Source organism: Equus przewalskii, chromosome 25, assembly GCF_037783145.1.
Source record: "Equus przewalskii isolate Varuska chromosome 25, EquPr2, whole genome shotgun sequence".
Lineage (NCBI taxonomy): Eukaryota > Metazoa > Chordata > Mammalia > Perissodactyla > Equidae > Equus > Equus przewalskii.
Window position 1 is genome coordinate 5,490,488 of NC_091855.1, and position 23,052 is coordinate 5,513,539.

Sequence of the window (23,052 nt, forward strand, 5' to 3'; positions counted from 1 at the left end):
GACGGACTTTCCTCCGGTTGAAGGACTCAGTTTCAGGGTAAACGGGAACCCTTGGTTCAATGTTCCTTCCGTTAAACAACCCTGACTGATCCTCCATAGATAGATCCCTAGATGCTATTTTATCTACTTTCTTTTGGATTAAAATTAAAACTTGCAGCAGAATGACTACCAAATAAAGTTGTCTGTACACATTTTTCTCTAAAGCATCAGCAGTACAGGCTTTGAGACCAGAAAGGCTTGGGGTCCAAGCCCGGCTTTGCTCTGGGGCACTGGGAACGCTACTCAATCTCTCCGAGCTCGTGTTATCCTCACAGATGAGAAGATAACACTTATTCTCAGTATTTCTTGCGAAGCATAAATGATGGCCGACACACCTGGCACAGCAAATTTTGCCCCAAGACTGCACAAATCAAAGTCTTGGGTCCTCTGTCCTCGCTGAGCGCTCTCCGGGACAGCACACAGCTCTCCAAAGCCACACCAACCGGCAGCCTCCCGCCCCGACCCCGCCTCCGCCTCCGCCTCCGCCTAAGGGCGGGGTCCCGGAAGGACCCGGAGCTGGCTCCGCCCACTTTGGGTGCCCGGCGCGCCTGATGGCCTCGGCCCTCTGCGCCCCACGCACCAGACCTGCGGCCGCCCAGTCTTCCTCCCTAGTCCCGGAAACGGGGCGCCTGCGAGGATTGGGCTCCGGCGCGGAGGGCGGCGCAGCCCGGGACAGCCCAGGCCCTGCGCGCCGCGGCCACGCGAGGCCCCCGCCGTCGGCACCGCCCGCCCGGCCCCGCCCCACGAGCCGAGGGCCGTCTGTCTCCGCTTCTGCGTTGGCCTCTCCGCCGTCCTCTTTACTACGATGCCGCTGTACGAGGGCCTGGGGAGCGGCGGCGAGAAAACTGCGGTCGTGATAGACCTGGGAGAGGCCTTTACCAAGTGAGTGGTCGTCCCGAGGGGAGGGCGCGTGGCCGAGCCCCAGACCTGGCCTGGGTCCTTATCGCAGGCTCGCGGAGCAGCACTTCTTCCCCTGGCTCCCCAACAAACGGCGACTTTTATTATTTCCACCGTGCGCGAATGCGAATCCCGAGGATCCCGGGGGGCAGTCAGGGTCTGACTCCTAGAGAGGCCCAGGAGGTTCGGGAGAATTGCCTTCGCCGCCGCCCCGGGTCGTCACGCCAAACAGAACGGACCTGTTGGGGTCATCCATGCGGAGGATGACAGCGATGACCTAGACCCCTCCTACCCTAGGCTTGACTGCTTAGGAAGGTAGCAACCGAACTGTAACGCTTGATGACGATCTCTGTCGTTAAACATTTGTTGAATGGAGCTTCTGTTGGTGCTGGAAATCCAAATATGTTTAAGACAGGGCCATTGCTCCCCAAGAGTAGGAAGTCAAATTAGGGAGACTGAACACATAAAGAGGTGAAACCCTATAGATAAGACTCTCGAGATCCTTTGTTGCCCCCCCTCCTTTGATTAGGAAATTTAACATGTTTAAAAAGCATCTTGTAAACACTAGAGGAGTAGTTCTCCGTCTTTTGGATGGCATAGATCCCTTTGACGGCCGAATGAAAATCACAAATACACAAACCTTAAAATATTTGCACACAATTTCAGGAGTTGGCAGACCATCACGGTGGTCCTTGGACTCCAGATTGAGAGCCTTTGTACTGAGCTCAAGAGAGAGGAAAATGACAGCCAGAATTGCATCTTATATTTATTTAAAATGGGAACAATTGGTGATCTTTACATATCTCTGAACAGTGCCTAACATATAGTAGGTGTTTAATAGTTGTTTCTTGAATAAGTCGTCAAAAGAGACTATTTAAGAATTGGACTTCAGGTGCTGTACAATTGGATTAAACAGTCCTTGTTTCCTGACATTCTGTTCTATGTAAGATCTTCCTTTATATTTTATTTGTTTTTACAGGTTTATTTTAATTGCATAGTAAATACTTTGAGGCTGACACCCAAATGTAGTTACTTTGGCTATATGTTGAGGAAATGAGAAGCAGAAAGCTCCTTTACAAGAGGATGATTATTGGCAAAGGCAACAGGAGGGTGATAAGAGGAATTTATGAAATAAAAGAAAGGAATTGAAGCCAACCAGTAGGTTGCATCCTGAAGAATTTGAGGAGCGCTGGTGCAAGTGAACATGGAGATGCCACTAGGAGAGGATGGAAAGAGCGGTTTGGGAATAGGACAGCATTACTCAAAACTAGGTAGGATAAGAAGAGATAGTGTTAAGACTATGCTTACATGGTGGCCATGTTTAGCAAAGTTTTGTTGTATTAACATGAAACAGGAATGGGAATACCTAAATACTCAAGAAAGGAGAATACTTTTTAAAGAGGATTAAATATTATGCAGTTTTTAAAATGTAGCAGTGAAGACTATGATGATATGGCCAGAAGCTTATTGTGTGAGTTCATGATGTATGAACAGAATGATTGTAACTAGATCAAATATGCATAGTTTAAAAAATAGACCAAAAGGAAACACAGCAATATGGAAGCTAATAATATTAGAATGATGGACTTATGATGAACTCATATGAATTATATAAATGAAGTCACATAATATAGCACAGATCCAGGGTTGTAGAGATGTGTTGCCTGAAATACAGGTAGAATTAAAAACTGAAAAAAAAGAAGGAAATGCTGCCCTAAAATAATACACTTTTATTTCAGTATCACTAATTTGAAATAATTTTATTTTTTACTTTTAATAGATAATTATGAATGATGGTATTAATTTTTCCTTATTTTTTTGTCCCTTTGAATGCATCAGAAATGTTAACAGATGTTTTTGTGATCCCTGCTTTGAAACAAATACAAAAGAACTTGTTTGTGTGACAAATATATGGGAAGAATATTAAAAGTTGAATGACTCAATTTTCTTTTTATTTGCAGGTGTGGATTTGCTGGAGAAACTGGTCCAAGATGCATAATTCCTAGTGTGATAAAAAAAGCTGGCGTGCCTAAGGTATTTTTTTTTTTAATAAATTAGCAAAATAAATGCTGTACTGTAAAATATTTTTAAATGTGACTTCAAATAAGATTGGTTAGAACAGTGCTAAATATATAACTTATGACTGTGTTCCAAGAAAATTTTTTTAAATCTTTATTTAGGTTTAATTTTGCATACTATAAAATTCACCTGTTTTAAGTATACAATTCAGTGATTTTTAGTAAATGTATCAAGTTATGCAGCCATCACCATAGTCCAATTTTAGACATTTTTGTTATCCCAATGAGATCTCCAATGCCCATTTACAGTTAATCCCCGTTCCCACTCCTAGTCCACCACTGATGTTTTTTCTGTCTCTATAGATTTTCCTTTTCTATACATTTTATATAAAGAGAATTATATAGTATCAAGAGAAAGTTTTTAATCTTAATAAACTAATTCTCTGAGCCTTATAATGTAACATAACTGTAGAATAATTTTATTCTTACCCTGTTTAGAATATAAGCTAGGTCTTCATTCCTTTATCTGTAATTCCAAAATCCAAAGAACAGTGAAAAACATTTTTTAAAAGGAGGTTAGGAAGTTTCTTGCCAAAGCTAATTTGGCAGATTAGGAATTAGAGAATGATAGAAGGAATAATTTTGCATGCCGTAAAATTCACCTGTTAAAATCAAATACAGATGTTTCTGCCATAACTTAATACTTGCATTCCTGAAAAACCTCCCTTTGATGACAAACAAAACCAGGTGTATGGGAAGAATAGGGTTGGGACAGACCACACGAAACCCCTGTAACTGTAATCCAGAGCACTAGCAAAAACAAAAATTGATACCTCAGGAAAAAATTGGAATACCTTTGGCTTACCACTGAGTATGGCTGGAGGCTCCCTCGGGGATATTAAAAATAGAACTAAATAATAGATTGAAAATAGTGGTCACTGGGTGCTAAGACAGTGCAGATGGAAGTGAGCTCTAAGCCAGTGAGGCTATTGTTAAGTTGGGATCAGGAGGAAATACAGCCCAATAAAGAGTCGTGAAAGAATCCTCTCTGGAAAGGGAGCCCCTGGTACAGACGATCATTTAAACTTTTCACAAATAGATCTGAAAGGATGCCTACCTGTGTGGCCACCGAGTTGATGACTTTTTGTTGATGAAGGTTGTAACTCTGCCATAATTTCAGCTACTCTCACCTAATATGAACTCCTACAACTTTCACATTATACAGACATGATTCCCTTATTTAACAATCAAATATGAACATATTTGGTCATATAAAAGCACAGGTTGTAGCAGAATAGACTAGTACATCAATTTGTATTTCATATTGGGATACTTCATAAGATCAATATATGAAATACATTGATTCAGGAGTCTTTTTAATTATGGTTGACTAGGGAAATTTTCATTGATTTCAAAATTTCCTGCAAATCCTTGGACAAGCCAGAAATATAATAAGTATTTGTGTTGTGGTATTCAAAATGTGATAGAAGTCCCTGTCTACTCGTTTTTCGTGTTGTTTTAATAATTGATGTTACTGTGTTACTAGATAGATTACTAGATTCCTGACTGGACTTAGAACATTGACATTCTTGTTGGCACTTTTCTTAATGCTTTCAGCTTTTAGCTTTGTCTTGACAAGACCAGTGTATGTCAAGATTAATCTCTATTCAGCTATCCATGGTTTTGGAACCTTCTTTAAGCTACATAAAATCAAGAAATTAGCTGAGCTGATGATCTTTCCTTTAAAAGGGCAGCTGAAGAGAGGTCTGCCAGTGATGCATCAGAGCACTTACAGCTGAGGATCAAACCTTGTTATGTGTTGGTGTTGACTTGGCTCTCCTGAGTTGGTAGTGTTTGCATATACTGCGTTAGTGCTAATTGTGTATGTTTTCATTTTTGCCACACATATTTGTGAGCTACCTACTTTGTGCCTGGCACTGTATCATTTGAAGGAGGATATATCATAAGCAAGCCAGAAACAGTTCTTGCCCCCATGGAGTTTTTTGTGTAGAGAGAAAGTAGGTATTTTACAAGTAATTGAGTGAGGCGATGCTACAAAAGGGAGAGATCAGTGCTTTGGGAGTGACTAACAAGGACTAAGCCGAGTCTGGACTGTTTGAGGAAGCCTTTGATTTTTAGTCTATGCTGATTATTATCAGTCCTGCCAAAACGATGTCAAATGCAGGAAAAACTCAGATGAGCACAGCTCTTCACTTAGTTGTGGACACTTTTATCCCCACAGACCAAAAAAAGTCCATCACATCTTGGACATGCCACTTCTTAAAGATTTCTAACTTAAGTGATTAACCTGGATTTAATGTTTACATTCATTTTCAATACAAATTGCTTTTGATTACCAGAAAATACATTAGTAAATGAGCATGTTTTAATTTGATTGTTTTATTATAAATTAATAAATCATTTTAATTTTTATAGCCTATCAAAGTTGTTCAATATAATATCAATACAGAAGAATTGTATTCCTACCTAAAGGAATTCATCCACATACTGTATTTCAGGTAAGATGCAATTGTGTTTGTTTTTTCCCCTTGCCTTTTCCTAATGCCAGTCATAGTGATATTTGGTTATATTACATGTACTGCAAAAAAAAAAAAGGTTGACTTCCTTTGCCATCTTTACTTTCTTATTTTCAACCTTTTCAAAAGTGTATTTGAAGACTAGAAAACGAGAGAGCATAAGGAAATATTGAAAACAAATTCAAATGTCCATTAATAAAAGGGATTGGATAATTTAATTATTGTACATCTATATAGTGAAACACTATACAGCCATTAAAGAGTTCTACATATCTATATTACTGATACAGAAAGGTGTTTAGATATATTGATAATTGAAAAAAGCAAGTTATAGAACAGTATCTATGGAATGAATATTTCTGTTAAGATAGGTGCATACACAATAATGAAAATATGCAAACTGCTGTAAGTGATATTTTCTGGGTAATAGAAATGTAAAATATTTGTACTTTCCAAGTTATAAACTTCTATAATATTTGGAGTTTTGTGAGCATGTATTATTTTTGTAACCTAAAAAAAGAAAATATCTTTTTAATCTCTCAAGTTGGTTTTAATCTCTCAAGTTGGCTGTAGTTTTTGTTTTCCGAGATAAATGAGTTAATAGATGTAGAGTTCCTGACGGAGTGAATAGCACGTAGTAACAGGTCGGGAGCATTATCATCTTTCCTGGGTAATAAGATGATGATGTCTTTTTGTCATAAAGCATCTTAAGCTAAGGTAGTCCTATTTCTCTATTCTGAAATTGCATTATGGACCAAAATAAATACAAACTTTTATTTACTTTTACAAACAAAACTATCACTTTTCAGGCATCTGTTGGTGAATCCCAGAGACCGCCGAGTTGTGGTTATCGAGTCGGTATTATGTCCTTCCCACTTCAGAGAGACACTCACTCGTGTTCTTTTCAAGTATTTTGAGGTACCTGTTTTTTATGATGATGTTGTTATTTTTGGGAGGTACTCAAAGCTTAAACTAAAGTGTCCTCATTTTCTTTCCTTCATTATATATACTACACTATGCATTTGAAGATCCAGATGGCAGAATTAAACTGAAGCCTCTTCAAAGTGACCATTTATTTTCTTTCTTTGTATTGTTTTTTCATGCATTTTTAGCATTTCATCCAATACTTAGATAATTGAAGATTTCTTCTTATTGATATTTCTGTTATTTATTTTAATATAAGTTTTTCTGTTTTTGGACTTTTTTTTCCAGAATTAAAAGAGATGTTCTGTGCTGTGAAGTTTATGATATATTTCTTCCAGGTGTTGCTAGTTCCCACTGTTTAGTTATGCTGACTGTTCTAAATTCTGCAATTCTTTCATTTGAGGCTTTAAATTCCTGTTAAATGGAATATTCAAATAATGTCTCCCGTAGAGTAAGGAGGCAGTGCCAGGAGTGACTCTTAGATCTTGATATTAGTAATATTACTTGTAGCTTTCATCGTACAGGAGTCAAGATTATTTTGAGGACCAAACTTAAGACTTAAGATGATTACATTTCATAGTAGGTCAGAATCTTTATTATTTAAATTTATTAAAATCTCTGCCTTAGAATTTAGGGTTTTTCAGCAAGGGAAACTAGAAGATTGTGTAAAATGCATACAGTATATGAGAAATTAAGCACACATAAATGTATTTTTCATACCTTCCACTGAACTCAAAATATATCAAAAATCACAGTGTGTTTATGAGATACAGGCAGTTAAATTTCTAAGTTATAGTTTAGTAAGAGAGGCACAGAGAAACAGGTTTCATACCCTCCTCTACTTACTGATGTCATAGACTTAGGAATTTGGTTTGCAATAGGAAGAACATAAAACAACACAAGAAGTCACTTTGGCTCTTATCTGAATAAAATAGATGATTCTCTGTATTTATACTTTAGAGTTTTGGTTATGTTTGTGTTACTATCCTTATCTCATATATGACTAGAATACCTGCCATATCTACTGAGATTAGGGAAATCTAGCCCTTACTTTGTTTGCCGTTTGGTTATGATAGACTTTCATATTTTGTTATCTAATATTTGGGGTGTCACTAGATCTGGCAGATTCTCACTGAAAAATGTCACACAAAACTAAGAATTTTTGCAGTTCTTCAATTTAATTTTAACTGCCAAATTATAATGTTTTAAAAGTAATTCATATTAGAAACTTTGTGAATAAAGACAATCAAGAATCCTTTTCCTATATTTTCATTTTGATGGTAAAAGTGTTTTTTTATTTTTTAAATGTAGCGTCTTCCTCCGAATTTATGTTTCTGTAGCTTTTCTTTTATCCCTTTCGGTTTCCCCTCGAAAAGAGAGAACAAGAATTAATAAAAATGCTTCATAATTGTCATTTTGGAATGAAACATTTTAAAGAACTTAAAAGAGGAGTGTTTTTATTTATTACAGTATATTTCAATTATTGTGTAAATTCAAGTAAATCAATACTAGTTTTAATTTAGTGCCATAAGATGGTTGAATAGGTATCATAATATAAACAAATAAAATGTCCCTGTGAGTTTTTTCACATATGTTTGAAATGTAAGGTAAAGAGCTTCATCAGCTGCTGACGCTCATTCTGGTTTTGTCGTCATGTTTGTTTTGGTTTTGTTGTTCTCTAGGTTCCGTCTGTCTTGCTTGCTCCGAGTCACCTAATGGCTCTCCTGACGCTTGGAATAAACTCTGCCATGGTCCTGGATTGCGGATATAGGGAAAGCCTGGTGTTACCTGTATCTTTTTTGCCAACCAGCTAATTTTGCAGTTTTTACTCTACTTTAAAATAATTAAGCTTATTACAAATGGTTTTTATTGCATCAAACTATTTTGCATTACCATGTAGAAATATGAATTACCACGTGGAAAAAATTCATAGGATTATGAGACTTAAATTTACTTTTTGTAGGAATTACCATTATGACTTGGTCCCAGTATATACTCCAGGGATCAGACCTCATGAATATTATGTTCAGTTTTGAAGAGGAACATGTCTAATTAGGAACATAGCTAATTAGGACATGTCAAAGAAGTTGACTCTAATAGTTAAGTTCTAATAAAAGATTATACCAAGAGTAATTGGAGAAACTGAAATGAGAAAGTTAAATCAAGAAAAATTAAAATTTAATGGCAACATGAAATCTGCCCTCAAATAGCTGAAGGGCTCACTCTGAAGTGAATACGTTTGTCTGTCTCCTGAGGCACTCGTGGAGGCAACATGGCATAGGGTTCTGGAATCAGATACACACAAGTGTAAGTCTCAGCTATGCTTCTTACCAGTTGTATGATGTTGGTCAAGTAGCTTAATCTCTTTGGGTGTCAGTTTCCTCATCTGTAAAAGGGGAATTATAATAATTCCACCTCATAGGGGTGTTGTGTGACTTGAGTGAGGTAATGTATGTAAATTATTTAGCATAGGACCTGGCACATGGTAACTTGCTCAGTAAGTGCTGTAGTTTTTATATCATTTTCCATTGGGAAGAACTCCCTAGTAATTTAAGCTGTCCCAAAATGGAATTACTGCCTATAAACTGGTACATTGCTTGTCATTAGAAGCATTTAAGCAGAGTATAAGTAATTGTCTCTTCAAAATGTTACACTGTACATTGCTACATTGAAAAGGAGGTTGAAGTACATAAATGCAAGACTCTTGCAATTTTGAGATCTACATGTGTATTTATTAGAAGAAATGCTCTTGGGAAAGAAATCAAGAATCCTTAGCTCCTATGGAACTAAATTAGGGGATAGCTTTTTTTTTTTTTTTTTGAGGAAGATTAGCCCTGAGCTAACTGCTGCCAATCCTCTTTTTGCTGAGGAAGACTGGCCCTGAGCTAACATCCATGCCCATCTTCCTCTACTTTATATGTGGGATGACTGCCACAGCATGGCATGCCAAGCGGTGCCATGTCCGCACCCAGGATCTGAACCAGCGAATCCCGGGCTGCTGAAGTGGAATGTGCAAACTTAATCGCTGTGCCACTGGGTTGGCCCCTGGCAATAGTTTTTAAAGATAAAGTATTTAGTGTGTAAGTCTCGTAACAACCGTGCAACATAAGTATTATTCTCTTCATTATATAAATGAGAAGATTGATTATCCCTATAAATGGGATAGGGAGTTGACCCAAGGTCATAAGTGTACAGCCAAGATATAAACCCATGTTTGTCTCCAAATTCAATGTTCTTACCAATCTATTTTTTTCTGTTTCATAAATATTAGACTTATAAAACATCAGTAAAAATAATGTGTAAAATAAGGTAGCAAACCCATAGTACAATATGTCCACTGTCCTCTCAGCTGTAATAGAAATACAGTGTGAGACATATATGTAATTTAAAACTTTTCTAAGAGCTAGATTTTTTTTTTAATTTTTTTTTTTAATTTTTCCTTTTTTCTCCCAAAGCCCCTTGGGTACATAGTTGTATATTTTTAGTTGCAGGTCCTTCTAGTTGTGGCATGTGGGATGCCGCCTCAGCATGGTTTGTTGAGTGGTGCCGTGTCCGCACACAGGATTCAAACTGGTGAAACCCTGGGCCACCGAAGCAGAGCGCCCAAACTTAACCACTTGGCTATGGGGCCGGCCCCTAAGAACTAGATTTCTAAAAGTACAAGTGAAAGAGATGAAATTAGTAGTATATTTTGTTTAGCCCAATATATTCAAAATATTATCATTTCAATATATGATCAATATAAAAAATTATAATGAGCTATTTTGCAGGGGTCTTTTTCGTATTGAGTCTCCTAAATTAGGTGTGGAGTTTATTCTTTTCGCATATCTCAATTCAGACTAGCCACATTTCAAGTGCTGAAGCCACATGTGGCCAGTGGCTACTTTATTGGACACCCTAGTTCTAAGTAATGAATTTGGGGGATATGCGTGTTTAACCTTTTTCTTTGGAGAAGAATATGAAAAAAGACTCTGATTTTCCAGTAACTCTTATTTATGTTTTTTGGTGAGGAAGATTCACCCGCAACTAATGTTCCTCTGTTTTTTGTGTGTGGGACGCCTCCACAGCATGGCTGTTAAGTGGAGCAGGTCCGTGCCCAGGAGCCAAACCTGGGCTGCTGAAGCAGAGCACAGGGAACTTTACCACTTGGCCATGGGGCTGGCCCCCACTATAACTCTTTTAAAATAAAGAATAAGAATTTGCCACCGAAGCTGATTTAGAACAATACTGCAGAAGGTGAGGAAAATACCAAGGAGACCACATTTTATCTCCTACGATAGTAAAATCCTTAACTACCTGATAGATATATGAAGGAATCCCAGTACTAAATTGTTGGGGAGCCCTGCCCCTAGGAGGAAAAGCTCTTCACAAGTAAGTTTCTCGGAATTTAGCACATTTGCTTCAGCTGCACCACAAAACAGATGCTCCCTTTTTGACAGTGATCAGTAGACGGCTTGTAATGTGGACGTTTAATGTTATTCATTCTATTCTCTATTAGCCTAGAGTGTATTTATCTTTTAAGGATACAACCACTTTTATTTAAAGCATCATGATCTATTATGTAGTAAAAGTGTTAAGAGAAGGATATCAGTTCCAATATTTGAATTCCAATAACTTTTTTGTTTTTACCTTCAGGGAGTTGGAAACTCAGCTATTGGAACAATGTACTGTTGACACAGGTGCTGCTAAAGAGCAGAGCCTTCCCTCTGTGCTGGGTAACGTCATTTTAAACTGCTTCAGAGTGATTGACCTTCCCTTTTCATTCTTCAACTGGTGTGTTTTTTTACCCCATTGACTAGTTACTCTCTTTTCCCCCATATCACTCCAATGACATTGCCCCAATGAGAAGGTCGTTATTGAGCTCTTCATCACCAGATCCAGTAGTTGAATTTTAGTCGCCTTTTCTAGAGTTTCCGACGTTGTGGCCTCTCATGTACTCTGGGTATTATCTCCTCCCTTGGCTCTCAGGACTCTCTTCCTTTATGGCGTTCTGTTACTTCTCCAAGTATTCCTTCTTGGTTTCCTCTGGAAAATTTTGTTTCTGAGTCTGCCTCAGAAAACGAGATTTTTGGCAACAAAATCACGTAACAATGGTAACATATCCAGACATCTGTCTTTCAAAGCTCCCTGTATAGTGTGGATTTCTCTGAATGGGTCCTCCCTCACCCTTTTTGTAAAATGTCACCTTTACCATGAAGGAAAAAATTAAAAGTCTGTGTGTGATCCTTTTTAAAAATATATTTTATGTTAGCATATTACTGATATTTATTGTCGCAAGAAAGATAAGCAAACTTGAAACCTCACTTTTAGTAAAAAGATAAATAACTCATGTTTAAGTCCTGCAGTTCTTGTAAGTACTTTACCACAAAATAACCGGCGAACCCTTTTATGGGGGAAAGGATTGTCTTGGTCAGTTCCTATCTAATGCCAAGTATTCTACTGTACTTTTAAGGTCTTGTTTTTATCAAGTTTATGAGTATATGACATCTTGTAGCACTTCGTGCACATCTGGCTTCAACTTCTGTGCTTTGGCTTGGCTTTCAATGATGAAGTTTCTTCCCTAAAAGCAAGGTTAATTTTTGGTGGCTTCAAACAGTTATGGTACTTAAATTTTTAAAAATTTTGCTGAAATGGAAAATGGAAATGTGAAGAAGCAGACTGTTTCTGCTTATTGTTAAAGTTCTACAGTTCTAAATAAAATTTCTGTTTTAGGTTCAATTCCAGAGGGTGTCTTAGAGGACATTAAAGGTAAATTAAGTTCCCATTTTTGTCCCTTTCATCCTTAAGTATTAGTTTGGAAGACATGTTTTTCTAAATATTTACACATGTAAATAAAATTTTGATTTTTCTTCAGATTTTTGGAAGCTTTTGGCATTACTTATGATGTGTTATTGAAGAAATTGCTCAATTATAGATATGTATACAGGGTTACTAGGAAATTAGTAGTTTTCACAGTATGAAAAAATAGTTAAATTGCTTAAGAAAGCCAGTGGTTTTAGGTTGTATGGTGTTTTTTTTACTCTAGTTTTTTATATTACATTTTTATAAGGTCAATCATTTTACTGACTTGGGAAATTGTACAGTTGGAGCCAAAGTATATTGGATTCACTTTAATAAGATATATTACTTCTCCTTTGCCAAAGTGCATTTTTATGATATATTTAACTAGAGTTTTGTGGTATTTTGATTTACTAAAAAGGAAAAGCATTAAAAATAGAATGTTCTTCAGTACTGAGAGTGTCGTGTAAAATTGATATTCTAGAATATTTAATAGAGAATTAGACAGTAATGGAACCTGGAAATAATCTGGTGCAGTTGGGGCCCTGAAACATTAAAAAATTTGTTCAGTGTAATACAATAGGTAGAGTTAGAGCTAGGGCTGCAAAGTGGATCTTGTTCTGCATTACGTTGCTTACTTACCTGGTGTAATTACCTAAAATCTCTTCAGTTATTGTAAAAATTCAGTCACTTGTACATGCTTATTGCAGTAGCTCAGATAATGCAGAAATATCTCAAGTGAAATCAATAGTTTCCCTTCCCTTCTTCCAGTCTCTTCCCCATGACATAACCATTGTTAATTGTTTGGAGTGTGTCTTTCCATTTAGCCTCCAACTTGTGAAAAGGTATTCAGCTTTCCCATTAGTCAGGGAAACAAATCAGATTGGCAAAAATTTGAAAGTTAGATATCCAGTATTTGTGAGATTATGGGGAAATGAATATATATTACTATTAGTAAGGATTGAAAACTAACCCTTTTGGAAGGCAATCTGGCATATTTATTAAATCAAAAGTGTGCATTCCAACTAAAAGGGGAATGTTAAATGAAATTTGCTAACTTAATAATAAGGAATACCTGCAGCTATTAAAAAGAAGGAGCTAGATGTATTGATTTGGAAGGATGTCCATAATACATAAAGGGCAAAAGCATGTTGCGAATAATATGTGCAGTAGGAACCCATTTCTATAAAGTATGCAACACACATTCATTATATTAGTTATGTAGTTTAATTACCTAAGTCTTTTTCAATTATTTTAAAATTCTTTTTTTACTATTATGTTTTTTTTAAAGGTTGGCACCTGAGCTAACAACTGTTGCCAGTCTTCTTTTTTTTTTCTTCTTTTTCTCCCCAAAGCCCCCCACTACATAGCTGTATATTTCAGTTGTGGGTTCTTCTAGTTGTGGCATGTGGGACACCGCTTCAGCATGGCCTGACGAGCAGTGCCATGTCCGTGCCCGGGATCCGAACCTGTGAAACCCTGGGCTGCCGAAGCGGAGTGTCTGAACTTAACCACTCAGCCATGGGGCGGCCCCTTAAAATTCTTAAGTGTAATTTATCTGTTCGTGGATTTTTAATTCAGTGAATTTGGTTTCTTTAAAAAGGGCACTTTCCTCTGCCAAATATATAAGATCCTGAGGGCTAGATATTTACATTGCTTAGATACTTATGAGAACTTGAATAAAATATAAAATATATAAGTAACTTGAGCACCTAGCTTACTATCTAATATATTAGCATATTGTAGATTCTTGACAAATAGATTTTGAGTTAGTGAATCGAAAAAATTTTAAATAATATATAAATATATATTTAACATGTTTCACAAGTAATTAACCAATTCATTAGATTTCTTGCATTTGACTCAATTTTGTCTCTATTTAAAAAAATTTTTATTCCTTACCTATTTCTAAAAGTAATTTGAAGCAGCTTATTATAATAGGTACTTTACAACAGAAGGAATCTTTAAAAGAATAAATGTTCAAAGTCCAAAAAAAGGAGCCGGCCCCCTGGCTGAGTGGTTAAGTTTGCATGCTCCGCTTTGGCAGCCCAGGGTTTCGCTGTTTTGGATCCTGGGCATGGACATGGCACCACTTGTCAGGCCACGCTGAGGTAGCATCCCACACAGCACAACCAGAAGGACCTGCAACTACAATATACAACTATGTACTGGGGCCTCTGGGGAGGAGAAGAAGGAAAAAAAACAAAGTCCAAAAAAATAACTGATGATAGAGTAGAAGGAAAGTGGTAGTATTGGGGTGTGCCAAGAGGGAGAAGATAATCATGCCAAAAAACCTTAAACTAAGGAGTGTTAACTGCAATTAAGAGCAACATTTAGCTTAGTGTTCTGACCAACCAAGATTTTAAAGAAAGAATCAGATAGATAGATACCTAAGATTAGATGTAGAGATATAAGTCATTCTGGTTCCAAGAAATATACTACTCAATTAGAATACTGTATTTTCATGATGCTAAAGTTTGTTTTTATTATGGTACTCTTTATACAAGGAATATCAAAAAGCATAATAGTTTCCTCAAAGGTGTTTTTTTTTTAAATGCGGTTTTATGGAAGCTGAACACGCAACGTCCTATGACTCCTTAGTGAATGAGAAAGTTTGTTTATTTGTGAATAAATTGTCATAAGCTAAATAAACACAGGGATAGTTTATAAAATCTGAAGGAATGAATGATTAGCATGAACACTTGAATAGAATTGTTTTAACTGGGACATAGAATTGACTCAACCGCAAACTGTAACGAAGTCTGCTTTTCTTTCTTTTGAGTGCGCACTTGCTTCGTAAGTGATCTGAAGCGTGGACTAAAAATCCAAGCAGCAAAATTTAATATTGATGGGAATACTGAGGTAAATTAAAAATAAATGTATGTTCTTTTTTCAGAGGTTATAACCTGTATACTTAGGCTTATGATGTCTGTATTTCAGCGTCCCTCACCACCTCCAAATGTTGACTACCCATTAGATGGAGAGAAGATTTTGCATGTCCTTGGATCAATCAGGTTAGGCCTTAATTTTTGTCAGCAAAATGATGAATTAAAATAAATTTTTGGCCTTTAAAAGTATCTGCGTAAGCCTTTAGTATTGCTGATTTAACAATTATCTGGTTTTTGTGAAGCCTCATCATTCATGATTAATTTTATTATTCAGCTTTTTAATTTTTTAAAACTTTAAAAAGCATTCTTTCCTGTTCATCAGAGTAATTCAGAATTAATTTAGTTAATGGAACTAACCATTCTTTGAGGTGGAGAATAAAGTATGATACTTTAAAACAGGATTCAACAAACTTTTTCTGTAAAGGGACAAATAGTACATAGTTTAGGCTTTGTGCGCCATGTGGTCTCTGTTGCAGCGTCTCAGCTCTACACTTGGAGTGCAAAATCAGCCATAGACAGTGTGTAAAATGAATGCGCGTGACTGTGTTCTGATGACATTTTATTTGCAAAAACAGGTAGTGGGTTGGATTTGGCTTGCAGGCCTTAGTTTGCTTATTCCGGCTTTACAACACTTTGTTAGAAAGAATCTATTTTCCAAATATGCTAAATCTTTAGGACCATTTGGTAATTCACCTTTTTTTAATTCATTAAATTATTCTGTCTGTCGATGCAGTATAAGTTGTTGTTAAGGACTTACATAATTATATTACAATAGTATAAATAGCAATATAAATTTTGTTTATACTAAGCTTTATAAAATTTGTATTTTAAAAGTTTCACCTATGGGCTGGCCTCGTGGCTGAATGGTTGAGTTCACATGCTCCACTTCAGTGGCCCGGGGTTTTGCTGGTTCACATCCTGGGCACGGACATGGCACTGCTCATCAGGCCATGCTGAGGCAGCATCCTGCATGGCACAACCAGAAGGACCACAACTAGAATATACAACTATGTACTGGAAGGATTTGGGGAGAAGAAGAAGAAGATTGGCAACAGTTGTTAGCTCAGGTGCCAATCCTAAAAAAAAAAAAGTTTCATCTGTAAAATATTAGTTCAGAAGATGCACAGAAAAGAATTATTATATAAATATTGAAGACCCTATTAGATTTTGAGATAATTAACATAGGTTAAGATATTAAAAGAATGAACATAAATATACAGATGTTAAAGATGGTAGGTTACAGACCAGCACCAGTGGCCTGGTGGTTAAGTTCAGCACAGTCTGCTTTGGCAGCCTGGGCCCAGTTCCTGGGCATGGAACTACACCACTTGTCTGTCAGTGGCCATGCTGTGGCAGTGTCTCACATTTTAAAAAAGGAAAAAAGGAGGAAGATTGGTGACAGATATTGCCTCAGGGTGAATCTGCCTCAGCAAAGAAAAAAGGATGACAGGTTGGGGGAACAAAAGGTGAGAATGTAACACTTTTTGGTAGTAACTTTTTGTCATTTTACCTCTTATTTAAGTTATCGTCATTAAATTACTATTTTAAATTTTCTCCTGATTGCTTAGTGACGCCCAGAATAAGAGAAGAAAATAAGTGTTTAAGGAAGTTCAACTAATATGGAGCTTTTTGGTTATATAATAGTAGGAGAATATATTGGGAATAAAAAAGCCACTATGACTCACATTCCAGATCCAGTTAATTTACAGTTGTTTGCTAACATGTTTTCTACGAAAAAATCCAGTTCCTTTGAAACCTTTTAATTAGATGCAAGCTAGACCAATAGTTCGTTGATAAGTCAGAAGTGTCGTTTAAAGTAAAAGACCATTTTAAAAAAATCATATAGTAAACATTTTAGTTTAACTTAGAATTTATAAATATGTGTTTATTTGCCTGACTTTTTTCCAAGACCTTTTCTTTGAGAATAAGTCTGCTTCTAGAGTTCTGAGTTAAATTTACTTATACAAGTAATTCATGGGCTATGAGTTTCAGGGTTTGTTTAAGTACAGTGAGAACTTAGTTACTTGTGAATCAGTCTTGGTACAGAATCCTAGATATTTTCTTCTGGATTTTTACAGATGTATTACCTATACTTTGAAAAGATTTTAAAAATTATTGTATCTTTCCAACACATTCAACATAATTCACATAGGAAAAACCAATTTCCTACCCTAATATTTCATTGGTTAAATAGTAATTGTTGAAGTGTGTAACTTCAATATCAAATCAAGCGGCAATAAAAGATTGAACTCAACCTGTAGAAGCAGAAGTGTACAGGCCTATCAGCAAGTGGCGGAAGCCGTGAGAGTTCAGCATTCTGCAGGCCTCAGTATACTTTGCTGACGAAATGGAACAAGTTAGCAAGTAGGGTGAGTCTCAGGAAGAGAACTTTATATTTTGAAAAAGATTCAAAAAAGCTTTAAAATACTATGTATAGTATGATCCCAATTTTATTTTTTAAAAATGGTGTTTATATATGCGTACGTATAGCTAGTTTTGTATCACATTGGTTAGGATTCAATTTGCCACCAGTTATACAAACCTGAAAATAGTGGCTTCAACAAAATAGAAGTGTCTCATTTAAAAGAAGTTCAGAGAAAGATAGTCCAGGGATGGTATAACAACTCCCATGAGGGACCCAAACAGCCTTCCGCCTATCACCTGTGGGGTGTAGCCCTTGTCTGTGAGGTCCAGGGCTCTACTTATAGCTGCAGCTATAGCTACTACACCTATGTTTCAAGTAATCAGTCCTAGGAAGAGAAAGAAAAAAGTGCTTCGTCTCCTTTTTAAGGAAGTTTTCTAGAAGTCCCACACACCATTTCTGCCTCCATCTCATTGTTGGGTACTTAGCTACATCTAGCTGCAAGGGAGGCTGGTAGACACAGTGTTTCAACTGGGGAGCCGCATTGTATCCAGATTAAAAATGGGTTCTATCTTTTATTTTCAAATAATTATAGATTCACAGAAAGTTGCAAAGATAAATATAGAGAGGTCCCATGTATTCTTCACCCAGTTTCTCCCAGTGGTTATATCTTGCATTACTATAGTACAAAATCAAAACCAGTAAATTGGCATTGGTGTAATGTGTATGTATAATTCTGTGTAATTGTATCACACAGATTCTGTAATCACTACCACCACAATCAAGATAGAGAACTATTCCATTACCAGGAAGATCTTCCTTGTGCTACCCCCAAAATAGGGTTAATTTGAGAATGAACAGGAAAATGGATATTTTATTAGGCAACTAGCAATCCTTGCCATGTATTATTTTTAAAAACAGAGAAATGCTTGTATCGCTACTGATCTCTTGTTGAATCTTACTAATTTTTATAGAATTACGCTCCTTTTCTGTTATTAGGTTTAAGGAAGTGTAACTGGACAAAACATATGTAAATCCATACATAATAATAGTTGTAGCTAGTAGTCAGGGAGTGCCTCCTTTGGACCAGGCATTCTTCTATTAACTGATTGAATCCTCACCTCAACACCCGTGAGGCAGGTACTGTTCTTCTCATTTACAATTGTGAGCACCTTGTGTTTTAATAATTTTTCTACATTAACATGGTACTGGTACTTAAAAATATGTCAGTAGAATTAATGCTATCTTGTGTATCATTTTATGTGATGCCAACAAAGCACTCCCTGTTTTTAATCTCATTAGAGATTCTATTGTGGAAATTCTTTTTGAACAAGATAATGAAGAGAAATCAGTTGCCACTTTAATACTGGATTCCCTTATGCAGGTATTTTTATCTTGTAAATGTTTCAATTTATGACTACGGCTCTTTAGAGAAAATGTTTAAGTGTTACTTTCTGTATTTTTATTTTAGCCATTGAGTTTTACTTTGACACAGATATGATACCCGCAACATTTCACACGCAGGGAGAATAAGTGCTATGGACATGTCATGCATTTTTTTCCCTAGCAGCGATGCCAGGTTTCTGTTTAGTGAGGCTTGTAGTTTCTTCAAATGCGGGTCTGTGTAGTATTGTGTTTTAAATTCCACAGGGTATATGATAACATTGCTCTTTTGTTTAATGACTGTGGAATCACAGAACTCCATGTGAAATACCATTGCTTTGGAAGATATTGTCTACCTTTAGGGCTTCACTCAGGGACTTTGATGAAAAACATAACATCAGTGAAGGACTTTAACATTCCTAATTCTTAGAGAGAACTGATATGGAAACATAATTTTTCTAAGAATGTTATCTTCCCACTCGACAGCTGGCTCTGGATATAATACTGTGGAGATAGGACCTTAGAAAAATTGTTTCCACATACTTCTCTTGCTAAAAAGAAACAAAAAGTTATTTCTTGTCATATTCTTTGCTCAACTCAGTCATTCTACTCTGAAAATGAAAATACTCACATATTACGACCATATGTCCTGTAGAATTTAAAATTCTGTACTATTAGATTTTAAAATCTTTAAAGTTTTATATAAGTATATGGCAGTATTTTCACCGTGGTTATATTTGCTGCATGAAAAACTTCCTTGTTAAAGAAACCTGTTTTTTAATTCAAATGATCACCTATTTAATTTGCAATACATAATCTATATTTTTTAAGATCCAGTCAGGCATTACTTATACAATTAAGGATAAATCCTTTTTTTCTTTCCTTTAATAACAGTGCCCGATAGACACCAGGAAGCAGCTAGCAGAGAATTTGGTAGTCATAGGTGGCACATCTATGTTGCCAGGATTTCTCCACAGATTGCTTGCAGAAATAAGGTATTTGGTAGAAAAACCAAAATATAAAAAAGCACTTGGTACCAAGACGTTCCGAATTCACACTCCACCTGCAAAGGCTAATTGTGTGGCCTGGTTGGGAGGTAAGAATTTAGTTTTTAAACTATAATGATTATATAGTAATTGGTTCCTGAATGGCATTACTAAGGGATATATCACTGTTCAAAATTGCCCACTTAATAAGCTTATACAACAATTAAATAATTTTCTTTGAACGGTAACTTTTCCTTAAATTATTAATTTTCAGAGTTATATGTCTATTTCTCATGGTATTTGCATTTTGATTTTTTTAAGTAAACGTCTTCATCCAGTTAAAGTTATCCCTCATAATAGTGATAGCTCTGCATTTATTCCACTGATCAAAACATTTAATTCCTTCCAAAGCTAGTTTGTGAGCCTATGTGAAAATGGACCTCTTTATTTTATAGTTACACTTTATTTTGTGACTGAGTTCATTGACTGTTATAGGAAATGGTAGTTTCATTGAAATAACGAATAGCCTCATGAAGAGACTACTTTGAAGAGAAAAACACTCGTGGACATATATATTTGTAAACGTTTTGATATGTGTTTTATGATGCAGTTAGAGCTAATAGATATCAGGATCATTCAGAGAGAAAGACAGAGTATTCAGACTTTAAATGGCTGTTGTATTTCTTGTAAAGTAGAATTTGGTCAACATGTAATTTTGATCTAGGACAAATGGGTTTAGTTAATAAATTATTTTTTAAAGATTGCCTTGTGGGTGTCTATAAGGTCTTCGGCATAGACTCTTAGGGCATTATAATGATGCTTACTGGGTTTGCAGTGCCGTTTTATTTCTTGACATTTAATCTTAGAGTTGTGGCAGAGAAAACTACGGGTATTATTTATTGTATTTATACAGAGTTGAAAATACTTTCTACCCCACTTTACCTCACCTGCTTTTAGACACAGTGATACTTATCATTTTCACTATACTCTGCTATAGGCCATTTAGTTACTTTTAACATAGGAGTTGTCTTACCCTATTATTCAAAATATAGGATATAGAACAACTTAACTGGAATTAATTTGAAGAGTGTGACTACGTATTGCTGAATTTTGCCTGTTTTCTCTTCTCATAGAATGAAGTGGATATATGTATACATAAAATTTTCTAGTAAAAGTTTTCATCTTAGCTATAAAAATATTTTTACCACACAGGAGCTATTTTTGGAGCACTGCAGGATATACTTGGGAGCCGTTCAGTCTCAAAGGAATATTATAATCAGACAGGCCGTATACCTGATTGGTGTTCTCTTAATAACCCACCTTTGGAAATGATGTTTGATGTCGGGAAAACTCAACCACCTTTGATGAAGAGAGCATTTTCCACTGAGAAATAAAAGTTTGATTAAAATTCAACTTTGCTTCATTTCAAATATCTAACCAATTGCAAGCGAATTGTACTAAGTATGTAGGATGCTGTTGGAGACAGCTTTCGTGGAAGTGAAAGCATTTCTGTAATTACTCTTCGCATTAATATTTAATTCTTTTGACTTTTGTTTTTCTTGTGTAGTGGTAAAATGGTAGCTGATGCTTATGAAATTTGTTGTATTTGTATCAATAAAATATAGTAAAGCAGTTTAATTTTGGAAGTTTGTTACATAGTTCATTTTTGAAAAAGGATAACAACATTGCCTCTCCACCATTGACGTATCTGTCCTGGGCATTGGAGAATCCATTAATTTCATTATTTTCAGCAATTATTTCATTTAAAGAACAAATAATGTTACCGTAACCAGTTATTTCAACTACTAATGTGGGTCTGTTTTCTTAAAATCCTTTTGTTTTGGTATTTTTGTGTCCTTATTATAATAATCCTGCTTTTCCAGAAATATATTTGACTGGACTAAGAATGTTTGGTAACATAGTTAAGCATTTGTTAAGCAACATGTGGAAATGTTCACTTAACTTTCACTTCTTAGCACTTTCTTTTATGAACAATTATACATTTCTAAGAAAAAAGATATTTCGTATTTATGCATTTTTATGCAACTCCTTTATAAGCATGTATTCATAATGCCTTTAATCTTCTGTTTTGTGCTTTTTATCTTCTCAGAGCAGGGGTTCTTTGAAATATGTACTAAGTCATTGTTTAATTTCTATTTTTGTTTGTTTCTCTTCATTTATTTTTAATGAACTACCTCTTCCTGAAATTTTGCTGGTTTCATTCTTTCTAGGTAAAGATGGGAAATAAACACATAGGTATGCTCATATTCCTGAAGACAGAGTAGAAATTGATACATTTTCTGGATTATATGTCTCTAGTCCATTCTTACTCATAGTTTAATCATTGTGATTGACCTTTTCTGGATCCTTCCTAGTTTTGCCATATACTTTATGTATGAAGATACCAATGCCAGCTAACACTTAAAAGAGCCAATTCCTGGAATTGTGAATAGGAAAGGATTCATTTTTATATTTGTGCGTGTGTGTTTTACTTTTTAAAATACTTCCATGGGGCCAGCCCTGTGGCCCCGTGGTTAAGTTCCCGCGCTCCACTTCGGCGGTCCGGGGTTTCACCGGTTCAGATCCTGGGTGCAGACATGGCACTGCCCATCAGGCCATGCTGAGGTGGCATCCCACATGCCACAACTAGAAGCACCCACAACTAAAAATATGCAACTATGCACTGGGTGGCTTTGGGGAGAAAAAGGAAAAAAATTAAAAATCTTTAAAATACTTCCAGCTCTACTTTTTCACCATATACTACTACTTTAGAAGCTCAAGACTAAGATTCACTCAATATTTATTGGCTGACTGCTGTGTACCTAGTATAGTTTTAGACACTGTAAATTCTACAACAGTAAGACATGGACCTTTGCCCTTAGGAAGTTAACAGGTTAATAGAAGTGGATGTGTACACAGCAGATGATACCAAACAGAATGTGGCAGGTGCCGTAAAGCGTATCGATTGCTGTTACTGATGTAGGTACTTCTGGCCAGGGAGTCAAGGAAAGCTTCACCGAGGAGGCTTTTGACCTTGTTCCTAAAGGATGAATAGAGTTTCAGTAATTGGGGGTTATTCCAGGCTATGTGGACTGAATTCTCTATGCAAAATATTAAAGCATTTGGCATTGAGATGAGGTACTGCTAATTGTAATTTAGGATTAGGTCATGAAGAACTTAAAAACCATGTTAAACCAGTGAATAAAACTATGAAGTTCAATTTTCCATCCAATTTCCTAA

The 23,052-nt window shown here is 36.1% G+C and overlaps 2 protein-coding genes across 4 annotated transcripts in view; one reads left to right on the plus strand and one right to left on the minus strand.

Moving 5' to 3' along the window:
* Positions 1–517, minus strand: part of ARMH4 (armadillo like helical domain containing 4) — a 165,996-nt gene extending 165,479 nt beyond the window's left edge. Inside the window, exon 1 of one of the 2 annotated variants that reach the window (XM_070594257.1) lies at positions 375–517. The gene's annotated coding sequence lies outside the window, so the exon portion shown is untranslated. The remainder of the gene's footprint in view (positions 1–374) is intronic. The other variant, XM_070594258.1, reaches the window with a different exon arrangement.
* On the plus strand, positions 518–22,019 carry ACTR10 (actin related protein 10). Of its 2 annotated transcripts, XM_008540043.2 has the most exons (13): positions 518–921; positions 2,898–2,970; positions 5,391–5,473; positions 6,301–6,409; positions 8,098–8,205; positions 10,719–10,786; positions 11,051–11,130; positions 12,128–12,163; positions 14,976–15,055; positions 15,134–15,207; positions 18,746–18,827; positions 19,721–19,922; positions 21,025–22,019. In XM_008540043.2, the coding sequence occupies exons 1-13, from the start codon at positions 845–847 to the stop codon at positions 21,204–21,206; spliced, it is 1,254 nt and encodes a 417-aa protein (XP_008538265.1). In that variant the 5' UTR covers positions 518–844; the 3' UTR covers positions 21,207–22,019. The 2 variants fall into 2 exon arrangements, with proteins under 2 accessions (XP_008538265.1, XP_008538266.1); XM_008540044.2 differs by lacking the exon at positions 14,976–15,055 and having other exon boundaries at positions 587–921; positions 15,090–15,207.
* Positions 22,020–23,052: the final 1,033 nt, after the last annotated feature.

Bases quoted from the DNA above. Each gene is read 5' to 3' on its own strand.
- ACTR10 (XM_008540043.2), top strand. From the start codon at position 845: ATGCCGCTGTACGAGGGCCTGGGGAGCGGCGGCGAGAAAACTGCGGTC. The intron at 922-2,897 runs GTGAGTGGTCGT...TTTTATTTGCAG, and splicing joins CTGGGAGAGGCCTTTACCAA to GTGTGGATTTGCTGGAGAAA. The intron at 6,410-8,097 runs GTACCTGTTTTT...GTTGTTCTCTAG, and splicing joins TTCTTTTCAAGTATTTTGAG to GTTCCGTCTGTCTTGCTTGC.